Raw genomic sequence first — 15,956 nt, 5'->3', positions numbered from 1 at the left:
GTGCACCCTGCTGCTACTTCCGTTGCAATGGAGAGTCAGGTTCACAGATCCTGCTCCGAGTGGGCAGAGTTTTGATTCCACATACCCCCTGACTTCCAGTGTCTTGGTGCATCAGGGTGCATACATTGTGATATGTACATATGTGTAATAGCTTACTGCCTCTCTGGAACAGTGGGAAAGACTGGGACGGGGAGGAAGTTTTTGAGGCCCTGAGTCACAACTCCAATCCTAGCTGCTACAGAAACAGCCTGACAATATGCTTGTCTCTTGCTATGGAATAGATTACGAACTGACGGTTTAGCTCTCTTTCTTTCTAAAATAACAAAAAAAGACTGAATTAAAGTTTGTCTTGGACAAGTTTTCATTTGCATTGGACCATAATTGTAGTTTATATGAACAAAGCATATTCACTAACTCCTGCATGTACAGGAACAGAATCCTAATAAACATTGGAAAAACCACATTTGTAGCCCCAGAAAACACATTTCTGTGCAGGTAATTGGATGAATCATCTTTACAATTTACGACAAAATCCTTATCTTTTAAAGTGAATTTCTCAGTTAAAATTAAGGAGAGTGAATTACTCGTTTTTGGATATTAACAATGGTGATGCATTACTGTACTTTGAACAGGAACTCCATTTTATACAAATATTTAAATACTTTAGTGACTGAGCTACTGACCAGTAAAACATTTCTATTTGATTACAGTTGTAGTTTCTATTATCTCTGCTTGGTAAATCCTTATGGGTTTAACCAAATGTAGTGACTTGTAGGCATTGTTTTCCGTTGTTGTACCTTTTAGTGACTTTTCTCTTTGATATCAATGTAACCATAGAATGATGAGCAATGGAGAATGATGAACATACTGTTTGTTACTTCTTACACTTCATGTTGACGTTTTCATTGAGCCTGAATTATAATAAAGAGACTTACTTATATTTTGGCTGAGTTTGCGAGGCCATACGCTCAAATTGATGGCATTTCTTTATTTGGATGTAATGTGATAACGTTTGAATGCCACATCTGATCAATTCCAAAATGTCATGGAATGTTCTCAGTCTCAATGGACAGAATCCTATTGATTTTGGTGAAAGTAAGAAAACTGGAAAGGAGGAAATGAGGGGTACACAGAGTCCCTGACATCTGGTTAGCAGACCATCGGTTTCAATCCAATCTAACTTATCTATAGATCAAAAAACAGTTGATGGCAGTTTAACATCTTTAACATCTTTCTTCATAATAATAACCCCCATCTCAACTTCATCTATGTCTCAATAGAGTAAAAAATGTTGACAGCCTGAATGAAAGGGGAAAAAAAAATTATATAGGAAGAGGGGGCACACACAGGCCCTGATATCTGGGAAGTGGGAAGGTGAAATGGAGGGCACAGCCCTTGCATGGGAGAGAATGGGAGACTGTTATGTGCGGGTGCATGGCAGGGGAGAGAATGTAGGGGATCTTGTCATGAGGCACAAGAAATGGGGGAAGCACAGAGTCCTTGACATGGTGGGGTATAGAGGGAAGGAACAAATAAGGGAGCACACAGAGCTACAGGTGTTGTGGAAGAGGAGGGAATGGACGAGCACAAATATTCTGACAGTGGGGGAATAGGGAACATACACAGCCCCTGGCATAAGAGATGGAGGAAGTGTTGCAGAGAAATTGAAATTGATGGTGATAGGAGCATGGCACATAAGGAATTTGTTGGGGTGGTGGAAATGGAGGGATTCAGGGAGCCCCTGGTGTGTGCAAACAGCTTGACCTACAGAAGCAAAGAAGTGTGCGACCTACTGACATGCTTTGTAGTGTGTAATGTTAACTGCTGGGCAGAAGTCACTGTGATGGTCTAATAGTATTAAGGGTCAAAATGCAATAGACAGCTATACCTCAAGAATGTCCACTTTTCAACGATGTCTGTATCCCATTTCATTTAGGACTTCAGAACCAATACCTGAAACAGCAAGAAACCAAAAAGTAGCCAGTCCAGATTTTGGGTATCTGGTGGTGTGCTTGTGTTAGGATACTTGGCTTAAAAGGTGGACTGTTGTCTTCTGTACCAGCCTCAGTTTCTGTGGAGACTTAAGGAGTACCTCATGTAGAGCACATTGTAGTAGTCTCATCTTGAAATGCCAAAGGCATGAATGATGGTAGTGAGGGTTTACATCTTAGAGAACACTCTGGAAGTTGAAAAGGAATACTTGTGGCACCTTAGAGACTAACAAATTTAGTACTCCTTTTCTTTTTGCGAATACAGACTAACACGGCTGCTACTCTGAAGTCTGGAAGTTGACCGTGATGCAGATGGGGCGAAAAACTGTCCTGTCCCTCTCAGCTCTATAATTGACTAACAATAGCTGGGAGTTGCAAAATGATCCCCAAATTGTGAATTTATCTGTCTTTAGTGGACCATATCAGACCATATCATCTCGTTGCTTCATCCAGGCCTGAGTCGTTACCAGACACAGAGAGAGACTCAACCATACCCTAGGTGTCAGACATAATGGAGAGAGAGATCTGTGTCATAAGCATATTGAAAACACTTCATTCCAAGTTTCTTCAGTAACATTTCAAATGCAATCCCCACAACCTCGAAGGAGGTTTTTGTCTGGTCAACCAGAAGGAAAGTGGTCATAGGTCCATTAAGGGTTCCTGCCTCTTTTGGGAAGAGAATGGGGTAGGCATCACCTGAGCTGACAGCGTCAGGTAAACCATTCGCTCCCTGAACACAAGGGAGAGAGAGAATATGCTTGTCCTGTTGGATAGAGCCCTCGTATGCCTGGATCAGCAGGTACACCTGGTGGCAGGTATTCAGTGATAAATTGGAGTTGGATGTGGACTTAGAGGAAGGTGTTTCCTAAAGAAGCTGGAGAATGGAAGTGGGGCTCCTAGTGTCTGATATAGCTAGGAAACAACCCCCTTTTCCCTCTTAACCCTCATAAAAAGCAAGGATGGAGGGGCCCCAGCAGTGGGCTGTAACCGTGTTAGGGGGTAGTGAGGGACTTATGCGAGCCTTGACCAAACAGGTGGAAATGAGTGAAGATGGAATGCTGAAATGAGCTGTATTAGTTATTGCGAAATAATTTACAGAATGAAATAAATCAGGGTATTTACCTAGTTTTACAACAGGCTACATAAAAACAGTAGCGAAGTCAGTACAAACTAAAATTTCATACAGACAAAATGAGAAAGTAAGCAATTTTTCAGTAGTGCTGTGACACTTTTGTATTTTTATGTCTGATTTTGTAAGCAAGTAGTTTTTAAGAGAGGTGAAATTTGGAGGTACGCAAGACAAATCTGACTCCTGAAAGGGGTACAATAGTCTGGAAAGGTTGAGAATCACTGAGATAAATTAATAAAGTTGCAGCTTAATTAAACCACATCACTGCATCTTGTCTTTCTTCCTGCATATCTGGGGCAGTGGCATCACATGCACATGAAATAGGAAGAGTGATAATAGGGAACCCTGTGTAAGAGAGCCTTGAGGACAGAAAATTGATACCCCCCAAACTACCCTTTGGAATTTCTGAGAGAAAAGAATGAGGCCACAGTAAGGCAACTCCCTTCTACTGAAGAGAATTGAAGAATCTTGTGGTTAGTGGTATCTAGGACAGCATCAGTATGGAACCTGGTATTTGTCCATTGTCAGAAGATCTATATCATGTTACAGCCAGGTCTGAAGCCTGACTGATATGTCTCAAGGAATTCTCAGCCATTTAGGCTCTGGGAAAGTTGTTTAACTTCCACTTTCTCTATTATCTTAACCAAAAATGGAAGATTACCCACTTCTCTATATTTGGCCAGTTTGCTGGCATCAAGTGCTAATTTTTTTAGGCAAAGGCAACACAAATATTTCCTTTTTTTTTTTTTTTTTTTTAAATTCTGCTCTCGTTAAAGGAGTTGTTGACTGTCTACACAAGCAAAGGTCTGAGTACTTCCTGTATTACCCTTAATCAGACAGAAGGAACATGAGTTTGGGCATTCTTAAATCAAATGAACAATTCCAGATCTAGTTTTGGAATGAGAGACCCTCTCTCCCCACACACTTCAGTTGTAAGCAACACTGCCATATCACCTCCTCATCAATCTATCCAGTCCTTCTGCATGGAAGGATGCACTGACTACTAGGAATCTACTGCACCAGAAACATTATCATCCAGTGAGCCTTCAGTGATGCATGGAATGCTGCAAACCTTATCCATGGATGTTTGTTAACTTTTATTAAGTAACCTTGCACTAATCAACACTTATTAATGTGACAAGGAAGGATGGTCCAGTGATGAGGACACTGGCCTACGGGACTTGGGAAACCTATGTTCAAGTCCTTCCTGTACCACAAACTTCCTTTGATAACACAGTCTCTTCATGTTTCAATTCCCCATCTAAATGCAAGTGGCCACTCATACTATTAGTGGCTGCTTGAATTATGAATTAACCTTTACTTTGCATGTGGTAGCACACATCGTTCTGCCAGACTTTTGATTAGATACTATTACTGTTAGCTCTGCCTGGAGAGCTGTGACAGATAAAACTGACTTATTACATTTCCGGTTAACTGATGCTCCATTTTCAAACGAGAAACACCATGCCGTACCAAGGTCACTTGTATTCAGGGGAGAAATCCCTCTCCTGGGCACTGGACTGTAACATTGTGGCTGATCTTTCATCACCCTTTTGCTACGGTAGCTCACACACTCCTGGATGAGAGCACTTGCTTGCCCTTTACCATGTACGGATGATCAGCACTGCTAGGGAGCTGAAAACTATGTTTTTATAGAGTGGAAGCATTGGTGGGAAAGAGAGTCTGGCACACTAAGTAAACTCAGGAGACCTTCGCTGCCTCTGCCTACCTCCTTCTTCACTTGATTGTAGATCCTGGACCTGGTTCAACAGACTATTCTCCGGCTTGTCCAGAGTTGCTGCAACTATATGTTAGCTTGGCCTGATTTCCTCTCCTTACAGTGACCATGGGGCAGCATTACAGACAATAACTCATGTGGTGGTGAAGTTCACTTCTCAATATCTGGAGAGGGGTTTACAATGTCTTGCCTCCCTTGATACAGAGACTATTTTCTGGTTACGGAACCTGGAGATTGAACCCTGATGTATACATATGAGAGGAGGAGTTCCCCATCTGTACAGTGGAGATAATAGTACATCCTTATGTCACAAGGGTTTTGTGAGAAAAGCTTATGCCCAAATAAGTCTTTTAATCTTTAAGGTGCCACTGGATTCCTCGTTGTTAAGTTATAATTTTTGGGGCTCTCAGATGCCTCAGTGATTGGGGATCTAACATAGATAGCATGAACCTATATCTCTGTCCATACCCTCTCATCCAAGAGATAATATGTGAACTCAATGGCACCAAGACTCCATGCTTTCTTCTTGAGACATCTCATACATTGGCTCTCTGTACCTACTGCCACAGGAATCAAGGACCTGAAGGCACCTTGACTGGTCAAATAAAAAAACCAGCATTCGCTGAATGCTTAAAAGTACTGATGGTCCATTGTGACTGCTTCCATGTGATATTTCAGCTTATTACAACCAGCTGTTTCAATTCTAGAGCTGTTCAGATAAAGGTTACAAGGATTTTTGGAAAGGGAATTGTTTCCTCTTCACTATCTTTGTGCTTCAAAGTCACTGAGCTTTTTTTTGGCCACAGTTATGAAGAAATTCTCCTTTCAACATAGACCAAACCTACATAATTTCAACTCAGATGGTGAAGATTTCAGAAAGCTTTAAGTGGATTAAAACATGAGTTTAGATGGAAATGCACGTACAGACTTAATTCTAGCAATTGCTGCAAGAATTACTATCATTCACATAACTAAAGTTTTAACTGCATTATTTAAATATTTCAAAGGTAGTCATTGGCACAATGTGATCAGATTATTTCTTTAAATATATATCCAAATTTCTTTTTTTCTATCTATTTTGTTTTCAAGCTTACCTGTCAAGTATGTTGTAATTTATTGTGAAGTCTTGCATCTTGATGACTCCTAGTTTTGCATAACTATCCACAGACCTTTTTGACAAGAGACACCAATACTTTTTTTTATTGATGCTTAAAAGTTTATCATACAGGAGATTTTTTTTTAGAATTACTAGAGCACTGTACATATTGCCAGGAACATTGGTTGTTCCCTTTGTAAAGATCCAAATTCCAAAACTGTGTACGGAGGGATATTCGAAGGGAAGGTATATTAACATTCCTAGTCTTGTCAACAAATACATTTATTTCATTCTTAATTAAATCCAGTAGATTATCAGGTGGTCTCAAATTGGGAGAAATCATCATGCCATCTGTGTACATTGTTGGGAAAGAGTCTGACACACCAAGTAAACTCAGGATGATCTGCCATGTTCACATATTATTGATCTAATGTTCTCAGAATCATGATTTTCCCATTTTATCATCTAGTCTTTCATTGATTATAAAGCCAGAAAGGACTCTTGTGATCATCTAGTCTGACCTGTGCAATGCAGACCATTAGACTTCCCTGAATTAATTCCCGTTTGAGCTGTTTATAAGACCAGTGTTATACTTTAATATTTGATACTGCAAAATGGAATATATCAGCTGTGATAGTAGCTGGCTGTTGAAAAGTAACACACTCTGTGATTTGATGTTTCATTAAAAAAAAACAAACCCTGGCTTTTAAAAAAAAATCTCATTGATGAAGTGGTGGTTCTTTCTTAACATTCAAATAATTTTAGGCTTAGTACTGCTACTGCCTTTTTAACCCCCTTGCAGGAATTAGGAGGTCTAGTGAGTTCTGTTCTTTGTCCGTTTGCATTATCATATGGCAGATCATTCAGAGTATGTAAACAAATCCAGAAAAAGAAGAGAAACCGCCTCTGACAAAGTGGTTGGCAAAGTGACTTTTTGTCTCTGTCTGTTTTTGGGAGCAGCTTCCCTTCATTCCCCACAAGAGAGTCAACATACAAATTATGCAATGTTTGAGCCAAACCATATTAGGGGTAGAGAGAGGTAAGGCTTGTGGTTTTTACTGAACTTGTATTTGACAAAAAGAAAAGGAGTACTTGTGGCACCTTAGAGACTAACCAATTTATTTGAGCATAAGCTTTCGTGAGCTACGGCTCACTTCATCGGATGCATAAAGTGGAAAGTACAGTGAGGAGATTTTATATATACACACAGACCATGAAAAAATTTACATTGTAAGGAGACTGATCACTTAAGATGAGCTATTACCAGCAGGAGAGTGATAACTCATCGTAAGTGATCACTCTCCTTACAGTGTATATTTTTTTCATGGTCTGTGTGTATATATAAAATCTCCTCACTGTACTTTCCACTTTATGCATCCGATGAAGTGAGCTGTAGCTCACGAAAGCTTATGCTCAAATAAATTGGTTAGTCTCTAAGGTGCCACAAGTACTCCTTTTCTTTTTGCGAATACAGAGTAACACGGCTGCTACTCTGAAACCTTAGATTTGACAGATTAGCCATATAAAGAAAGCTGCTGACAACTCTTGGACTAGAAAAAGTTAAAACAAATTAAAAAAAATCTAAGTGATAGGAGGGAGGCACCAGAGGCTTGTGGATGATCCATTCAACTGTGAGTCAATAGGCTTGTGTTCCTGTTTCTGACACCCTTGGCTTTCTATATCTTATTTTCCTTATCTATAAATGTGAATGATACTTTCAATCCATTGTAATGTACTTTGAGATCTGCAGATGAAGAGTGCAATACAAGAGCAAAATGTTGTTGTTCTTGATGATAATGGCTTAATTTTTCTGCTGTTGTAGGTGGGTCCACATTGTTTGTGCCCTCTATGTTCCAGGAGTGGCATTTGGAGATATTGACAAGCTGCGGCCAGTAACACTTACTGAAATGAACTATTCTAAGTATGGTGCCAAGGTAAGACTAGAAGAGGTATAGTTTACATAAGTATAGTTTTATTTGCTCTACATATATGGCATAGAATATCTTATTAGCTTTTTGTAATTCTGTTTTTGCAACAAATGCAACAAGATTCAGGGCTGGAAATGCAATAAAAACAGAAGTATGCATTCTCTTTTGTCTTTTCTTTTGTTTCTCATTCTCTTCCCCATCTCTCCTTCTTTCTGGAGACACTCATTACCTCCTTGTTATGTGTGTTAATGGCAGTCTGCCAAAGTATAAATGTAGAGAGTTGAGGAATGTATGGGAGTCTGAGTGAAAAATATACTCCGCCTTCCCCAAATGGACTTTTATGTGAAGTGTAATTGTTTTTAGTCCAGTTCATAAGAGGATGTTTGTGCATAGCACTCAAATTACCATTACAATTGGCACAAAATGACACTCAATAGAGACCAAAGGATTTCTGGTAGATGGTTCCTTGGTTTTCTTATGTCCAAATGTTTCTCTAGGTGTCAGGCCATTTGGGGAAGATTTTGCTGTTGCTTCTCTTGTTGTACCCATTTGGTGCATGTAAAATTTGAGTTCCCAAGGCTATCAATGTGGGACCTTTCATGAATACTAAATTCACCACCACCACCAACAAAAAAGACTTTTATGCCAGGATGACTGAAGAGCAGCCTGTGTGTATTGCAAGTGGCTCTCCAGCATGCCTAGTTTGAGTCTTCCAAAACATTCAGCACTGTTATAGAAGTGTCCAAGTGGGCAACCTCTGTACAGCAGCTTTTCTACACAATAACTAGGTTTTTTTGATGACTTAACTGATTAATAGGAGCAGAAGTAGTAATTTGGGCACATCTCAAACTTTAAAAGGGATTATAGGATAAGTAATGCTCTTCACAGGTGGGCAGAGTCAGTGACCCAAGGCAGTGCAATATGTTGGCAAAATAAAACACTAACCCTATCACAAGAAAGACTGAGTCTCAGTTTCTAATGAAAATATGGATAATTATTTTATATTCTGCCTATCTGAATTCCCTCTGGAGCTTCAGTTTTATACAGTTTAATGCAGTATTCTTCTTCATTTCATGACTAAACAGTTGTATAGCACTGTGTGTTGCTACGCTTTCTCAGCGTCTCTCCAACCTGGAATATATTGCATTTGTGAGTGAGGTGATTCTGATTTTATCTGTATAGTTTATAAAGTTGCTAATACAATTGGATCCTTCCTAAATAAGGATTACTGCACTGATTTTATTACTATTATGACTATTGCTTACAAATTAGCCAGATGATCATTTGTTTAAGTCTATTATATTTAATTTCATCTTAATTTTAACAAAGCATGTTTAATCACATAAAACAAAGTATGTGCAGAGTCTAAGTTAAAACCTACCAGTGCAAGAAAACAAGAAGAGCCAGCATTATTATTTCAAGTCTTGTACTTTACCTGTTGAAAGGGAATATAGGGTTAAAAAAAGAAGTTTGGAGAATCCCAGTATAGGTAGCTAGCCTTAACTGTATTGCTATACCTCATGAGATTAAATCCATCCATTAGTAACATTTAACAGACTTTGTGTGTCTGTATAGAAGATATCTAAATTATCTTTCATTTATGCCAAAGCAAATTAAAAATGGAATGTGGAATCTTTATTGTCGTGTATTGACTCTGTAGTTAATTTTACCATTTTTCTGTGTTAGGAATGCAGTTTTTGTGAAGACCCTCGTTTTGCCAGAACTGGTGTTTGCATTAGTTGTGATGCTGGCATGTGTAGAGCTTATTTCCATGTGACCTGTGCTCAGAAAGAAGGCCTGCTATCAGAAGCAGCAGCTGAAGAGGTATGTGTGTGATGCAACTTCCTTAGAAAAACATAAAATGGAAATGTCCTAACAAAAGCATGTGGGAAGCTTACTGTGTTTCTGGATAACATTCCTGAGGAGAGTTTTTGATAAGATGCTGCTGTGAGGTCATAAGTATATTTTTGGAAGTGGGCTAGATTTTTTTTTTTTTTTCCTGTGCCAAGATATGCTCTTCACAGGAAGCTGTTTCAAGCTGGCCTAGCCCTAATTTAAATTAGGACAGCCTAAGGCCTGCTCTGATTTATGATAGCTAGTTATTGTCTCTAAGGAATCATACACTATCTAATGACTGTGTTAGAGGAGCTCCTCTTATCCCACTCCCCATCTTACCACTTCTTTCTCCTGAAATGGCCCTAACTAAGAGTTGGGCGCATTGGTGCAGGAGTTTGCTTTGTCAGCTTCTTTCCAGTTTAGAATCTCCCTCTGCTTTGCTCAGTTTCCAGCTGTAGCCAGATTACATCCCCTTTGTGCTGTTCAAATGGCACAAATGGGGCCCTTTTTCTCTTCAAATGTTTTGGATACAATTTAATGATAATACTGAAAAAAGATGTAACCTAAATAAGTAACTTTCATTGTATTAATATGATATTTCTTGATTTTCATTCTGAGTTTTTGTAAATTACCAATAATTGCATCCAGTTAAAATACTTACTTTTAAATTCCATATTCCTTACATATTCACTCATGGTACCAGTTTTCTTCTTGATAATATCAATAAAGCAATCCAAATGACAAGATTTTGCATAAGGGCTGATTTATTCAATGGAAATACCTTGTAAGTGTCTAGTGTTCTGCCCTAATTACAAAGTTCAAGTTTAGCCAGTCATATTCATCTTTACATATAGTAAATGTGACAGAAAGTAAATTGTGTATAGGTGAGTGAGAGGGATGTGCACATAACCGCACACACTGACATGCAGGCTTTGTTGTCATTCATTAGCTACATTGGAATCATTGTCTTTCTTATTTCTTAAGGAACTGGCCACTCAGACCATTAGTAATTCTCTGTTAGAACTGTGCACAAAAAGTAAATTTCACCTACAAGATGAAGTGCTGGGAAGATAAACATGGTGCCTTCAGTTAAACAGTGATGGGTCTACTAGATGAGGTTTAATGATGATTCTTTAAGGAGCTCATGTTGTGAATTCCCATCATTGTATGTGTTTGCAGTGCTTTTCACCTAAAAACACTGCATATCTTTAAACAACTGCAAACAAAGTATTTTGTAATCAAGGCCTTGGAATCACATAACTGAGAATTGTTAATTTAAATTCCTATGGAGGTAAGCTCTGTTTCACGTATATTCCCCTACCCTGAAATCTAAATATACAGCGTATATTTTTGAATGAAACATGCAAAATTTTACTTGCCTCTGGTGAGTAGGTTGGTGGGCTTTTTTTGGACAGGCAAGTAAAATATTTAATTTGTTCGTTGTCATGAGATACTGAGTGGATTTTAGTGCCTGGTTAGTAAATTTTACTGACAATTATTCATATAGAAAATGCTGGAAATTAAAAAGAGAATGTAAACTGAGATGTATTAATCCACCTTTGGCTGAGGCAGTCTTATTCAGCTTGCAGACTGTATACACGAGGTAAATGAATTGATAAAGTAGTTCAGCCATAAGAATGTGAAAATGTAGTAAGTGAAGAATGAAAAATAGAAGAAAATTATGTATGTGAGAGATCATACAAAAGACTGCTTGTGCTTAGGCCATACAAATACCACTCTGAAGAAGTCAAAAGGAAAACCATGCTCTCTGAAGAATGTATTTGGAAAACAAGACATAATAATGAACTCTTTCACTTAATGCAGAATAAGGTGTGTGGCTTTTTCCCAAAATGTCCCCTTCTTTGGAAACTTTGATCTGTTGGAGGAATATTGAGCAGAATGTGATTGCTCTCCAGAGAAACAATATGGAGAGACCATACATTCTATATTTAACATATATGTAAGGACTCCCTGCCTGTCTCTTCTGGAATGATCAAATATTCTAGTGAGCTCCTGGGGCAAAAGAGAGGTGAGTGTTTCTTGGAACTGTCCAAACAGCAACCAGGAGCACTTCATAATTACAGAAGGAGACAAAGAGGGCAGGTTTTTATAACTATTTAGTATTAAAATATACCAGTAACCTTATAATTTGTCTGTGAACAGGCACAGAGGAAAAACAACAACCTTGGATACACAAAAATAACTTCTATCACTTCAATGTAGAAAAATGACAACTCTCCCATCTCATCTTCATGATTAGTGCAGTAATACAATGCTCTAAATGCTTTCTTTATGTGCTTTATTGTAATTATTACCTGTTGGTACAACACTTGTCATAGGAAGTTGTTCCCTTTTCCCTGGGTTAACTTGCAGAAATGTAAATTCATTAAAAATTTTTTTTGGAGATCATTAGAGACTGTTAAAGAGTACATGGAGAATGTATGCTTTGTTGTGCGGCATTAGGTAGCTGTACTCGAGAACGATGAGGTGCTCGCAGTGTTGGTTTGTCCTGTGTTGTATTTGCTGGGACCTGCTTCAGTGCTCTTTAACTGTGAATATTAAATAAATAAATAAAAAAGCAAACAAAAATAATTCATAAACTAATGAGCATATTGGGTAGCACTGACCCTCCGTAACATTTTAAAATACGGTGTCTACTGAAACCTTCAATTGAGGCATTTAACTAAAACAAATCTTTTACTTCTAAGGTTAGACTTTTCAATTTGGCTTCAACTTGTTCTCTGAAACTGAACCCTCATTATTTTCACCTACATTTTTGATAATGTAGTCACTTCTGTGTGCAAGTAATGGAATTTAGACTTTGAGCTACATGAGTTATGGCAACAATTAAATATACCTTTTAATTCTGTTTGCAATTCTGGGTAGAAATAATTGCTAGTATAGTTTTAGCATCCTCTTTTGATATATGAAACTGAATTTTTGTAACAAATTATGTTGTTTTCATAAACTGTAAGGTAGCTAGTCTAAAAAAGAAACTTCTCAGCTTAAAAAACAGAAGCAAAATTCCTGTGTGGTCACTTTTAAACAAGTTTAAACCTGGCTTCCGTTGATTTAGCTTAAATCAATTCCTTACTGAATTACGCCAAATCAATATACACAATCTAAAAATCTGTTTGAGTGTACACATGTGGGCTTGCATCAATTTAACTAAATTGGTTTTAAACAGACCTTTAGTTAAACTGATGCAAACCCTGACTGTGTTACTCTACAAGACCCATCTATTTGAAACATAGAATCTTAGAAATGTAGAGCTGGAAGAGGCCTCAAAAAGTCATCAAGTCCAGCCTTCTGCGCTGTGCCAGGAACAAGTAAACCCCTAGATCATCCCTGGCAGGTGTTTGTCCAACTTGTTTTTAAAAGTTTTCAATGATGGGGACTCCATGACATCCATTGGAAGCCTGTTCCATAGCTTGGTTACCCTTGTACTTAGAAAATTTTTCCTAATATCTAAATCTTGCTGCAGATTAAGCCTATTACTTCTTGTCCTACCTTCAGTGGACGTGGAGAACGACTGATCACCGTCCTTTTTTTAATAGTCTTTAAGGTATTGGAAGACTATTACCAGGTCACCTCTCAGTCGTCTTTTTTGAAGACTAACCATGCCCAGTTTTTTCAACGTTTCCTCATAAGTCAAGTTTCCTAACCTTTTATCATTTTTGTTGCTCTCCCCTGGACTCTTTGCCATTTGTCCACATTCTTCCTAAATTGTGGTGCCCAGAATTGGACACAGTCCTCCAGCAGGAGTCTCACCAGCGTTGAGTAGAGTGGGACTGTTACCTCGCTGTGTCTTACATACAACACTCCTGTTAATACATCCCAGAATCATATTAGCCTTTTTTGCAGCTACATCAGATTAATGACTCATATTCAGTCTGTGGTCCACTATAAACCCAGATCCTTTTCAGCAGTACTACCACCTAGACAGTTATTCCCCATTTTGTAGTTGTGCATTTGATTTTTCCTTCCTAAGGGAAGTACTTTGCATTTGGCGTTATTGAATTTCATCTTGTCGAATTCAGACCAATTCTCCATTTTGAATGTTAAACCTGTCCTCCAAAGTGCTTGCAACCCCTCCCAGGTTGGTGTCATCTGCAGATTTTATAAGCATACACTGTTCTCCATTATCCAAGTCATTAATGACAATATTGAAGATTACAGGACCCAGTACTTACCCCACTAGATGCACTGTCTCAACTTGATAGCAAACCATTGATAACTTCCCTTAAATTAAGGTCTTTCAACTAGTTGTGCAACTCACTTTATAGTAAATTTATCTAGACCACATTTTCTTAGTTTAGTTACGAGAACGTCATGTGGAACTTTGTCAAAAGCCTTACTAAAATCAAGGTATATCATGTCTACTGCTTCTCCCCATCCCCTAGGTCAGTAATCATAGAATCATAGAATATCAGGGTTGGAAGGGACCCCAGAAGGTCATCTAGTCCAACCCCCTGCTCGAAGCAGGACCAATTCCCAGTTAAATCATCCCAGCCAGGGCTTTGTCAAGCCTGACCTTAAAAACCTCTAAGGAAGGAGATTCTACCACCTCCCTAGGTAACGCATTCCAGTGTTTCACCACCCTCTTAGTGAAAAAGTTTTTCCTAATATCCAATCTAAACCTCCCCCATTGCAACTTGAGACCATTACTCCTCGTTCTGTCATCTGCTACCATTGAGAACAGTCTAGAGCCATCCTCTTTGGAACCCCCTTTCAGTAATCTTATGAAAGAAGGAAACTAAGTTGGTTTGGCATGACTTGCTCTTGACAAATCCATCCTGACTATTCCTTATAACCCTATTATCCTCCAGATGCTCATAAATCAATAGTCTAATAATTTACTCTAATATCTTTCCACATATTAAAGTTAGGCTATCTGGTCTGTAATTCCCGGGTCCTCCTTGTTCCCCTTTTAAAAAGTAATACCCTAGGATTATAAAAAAAATTAAGATTAAAAAAAATTAAAAAAAAAAACAGGATTATTAAAAAATAGTACCCTAGGATTAATTTAATCAGGCCCTGCTGACTTGAATACATCTAATTTATCTAAATATTCTTTAACCTGTTCTTCCCCTATTTTGACTTGTATTCCTTCCCCCTAGCTGTCAATGTTTATTGTGTTATACATGAAATACTGGCTTTATGTTCCTCTGTATCATTTTTCTAACTAGATTTCCCCCCCCCCCCTTCTTTTCCATCCCTTTTTCTTGCTGAAACAGGACATAGCAGATCCTTTTTTTGCTTATTGTAAACAGCATGCGGACAGGTTAGACAGAAAATGGAAACGGAAGAACTACTTGGCTTTACAGTCTTATTGTAAAATGTCCTTGCAGGAAAGAGAGAAACAGCTCTCACCAGAAGCGCAGGTATTGTATCCATGCCAAAGCTGCATGTGCGTTAATCATCAATGTTAAATGAGAAGGGGGGGAAGAGGAAGGTGGAATTACGGTGGTTGAAAATGAAATTTGGACTACATTGATGGCATATGGTCAATTAATATGGCAGTGAATTATCTTTAGATTGGATTCCCTAAAAGTGAATGATCCCATAATATAATCCTTGAAAAGGTGCACATGCAGGCATCTGAATGGAAATAATCCTGATTAGTTTATGTAATTCTCTATGATACCAGGGTAATTTATAATTCTTTTTTAATTCCATAGTTGTATTTATTTTACTTCTAAACTTTATTTCAAGATTCTAAAAAAATAAAAATCAGTCAAAGCAGCCAAGATTTTAGACATTTTGCTATGTGTATGTTAGAAGAAAGTTCCGCCTTCTTCCTTAGTTATTACAAGGAGCTATAGCAAAGCCTACGGATAAGGTGGCCTTAACACTTCATAATATAAGACCCCTATTTTCAGTTGCTTGTATGTTTCGGTCCTTTAGGCTGAAATTTTCCATGCTGTGTGTCTGCCTCAGGTTTGTGTGTGTGTGTGCATAGACCATTTCAGTAAAAGTGATTCAGCTATTTCTCAGAATGAGGTTAGGGAAAAAATGTTTTGCCCGTGCTAAATTATTTCATTAATTTAATTGAGACGCTCTAGTGCCTCTGTGGTTTGAAGAAGGGACTTGAACTTTAGCAAGTAAGTTGCCCTGGTGTCAATAGGTTTTTTGCTGGCCTCATGAAAATCCACCGAAATTTGAACATTTATAATCCTGTAAAAAATTTCAGTTTGCATATATTCAATGGATGATAGTTTTTAAACAAAACACTCAA

The 15,956-nt window shown here is 38.2% G+C and overlaps 1 protein-coding gene across 10 annotated transcripts in view; it reads left to right on the top strand.

The window, feature by feature from the left end:
* Window positions 1-15,956, top strand: part of PHF14 (PHD finger protein 14) — a 298,225-nt gene that overhangs the window by 66,174 nt on the left and 216,095 nt on the right. For all 10 annotated transcript variants that reach the window (XM_037890608.1, XM_027827236.2, XM_037890605.2 and 7 more), the window contains 3 exons: window positions 7,777-7,888; window positions 9,569-9,706; window positions 14,956-15,102. In XM_037890608.1, the coding sequence (XP_037746536.1) occupies window positions 7,777-7,888; window positions 9,569-9,706; window positions 14,956-15,102 (397 nt within the window). The remainder of the gene's footprint in view (window positions 1-7,776; window positions 7,889-9,568; window positions 9,707-14,955; window positions 15,103-15,956) is intronic.

The sequence above is a fragment of the Chelonia mydas genome, chromosome 2, assembly GCF_015237465.2.
Source record: "Chelonia mydas isolate rCheMyd1 chromosome 2, rCheMyd1.pri.v2, whole genome shotgun sequence".
NCBI classification, from domain to species: Eukaryota; Metazoa; Chordata; order Testudines; family Cheloniidae; genus Chelonia; species Chelonia mydas.
Note: the sequence above shows the minus strand (reverse complement) of the source record. Positions and strands in the feature narration are given on the sequence as shown.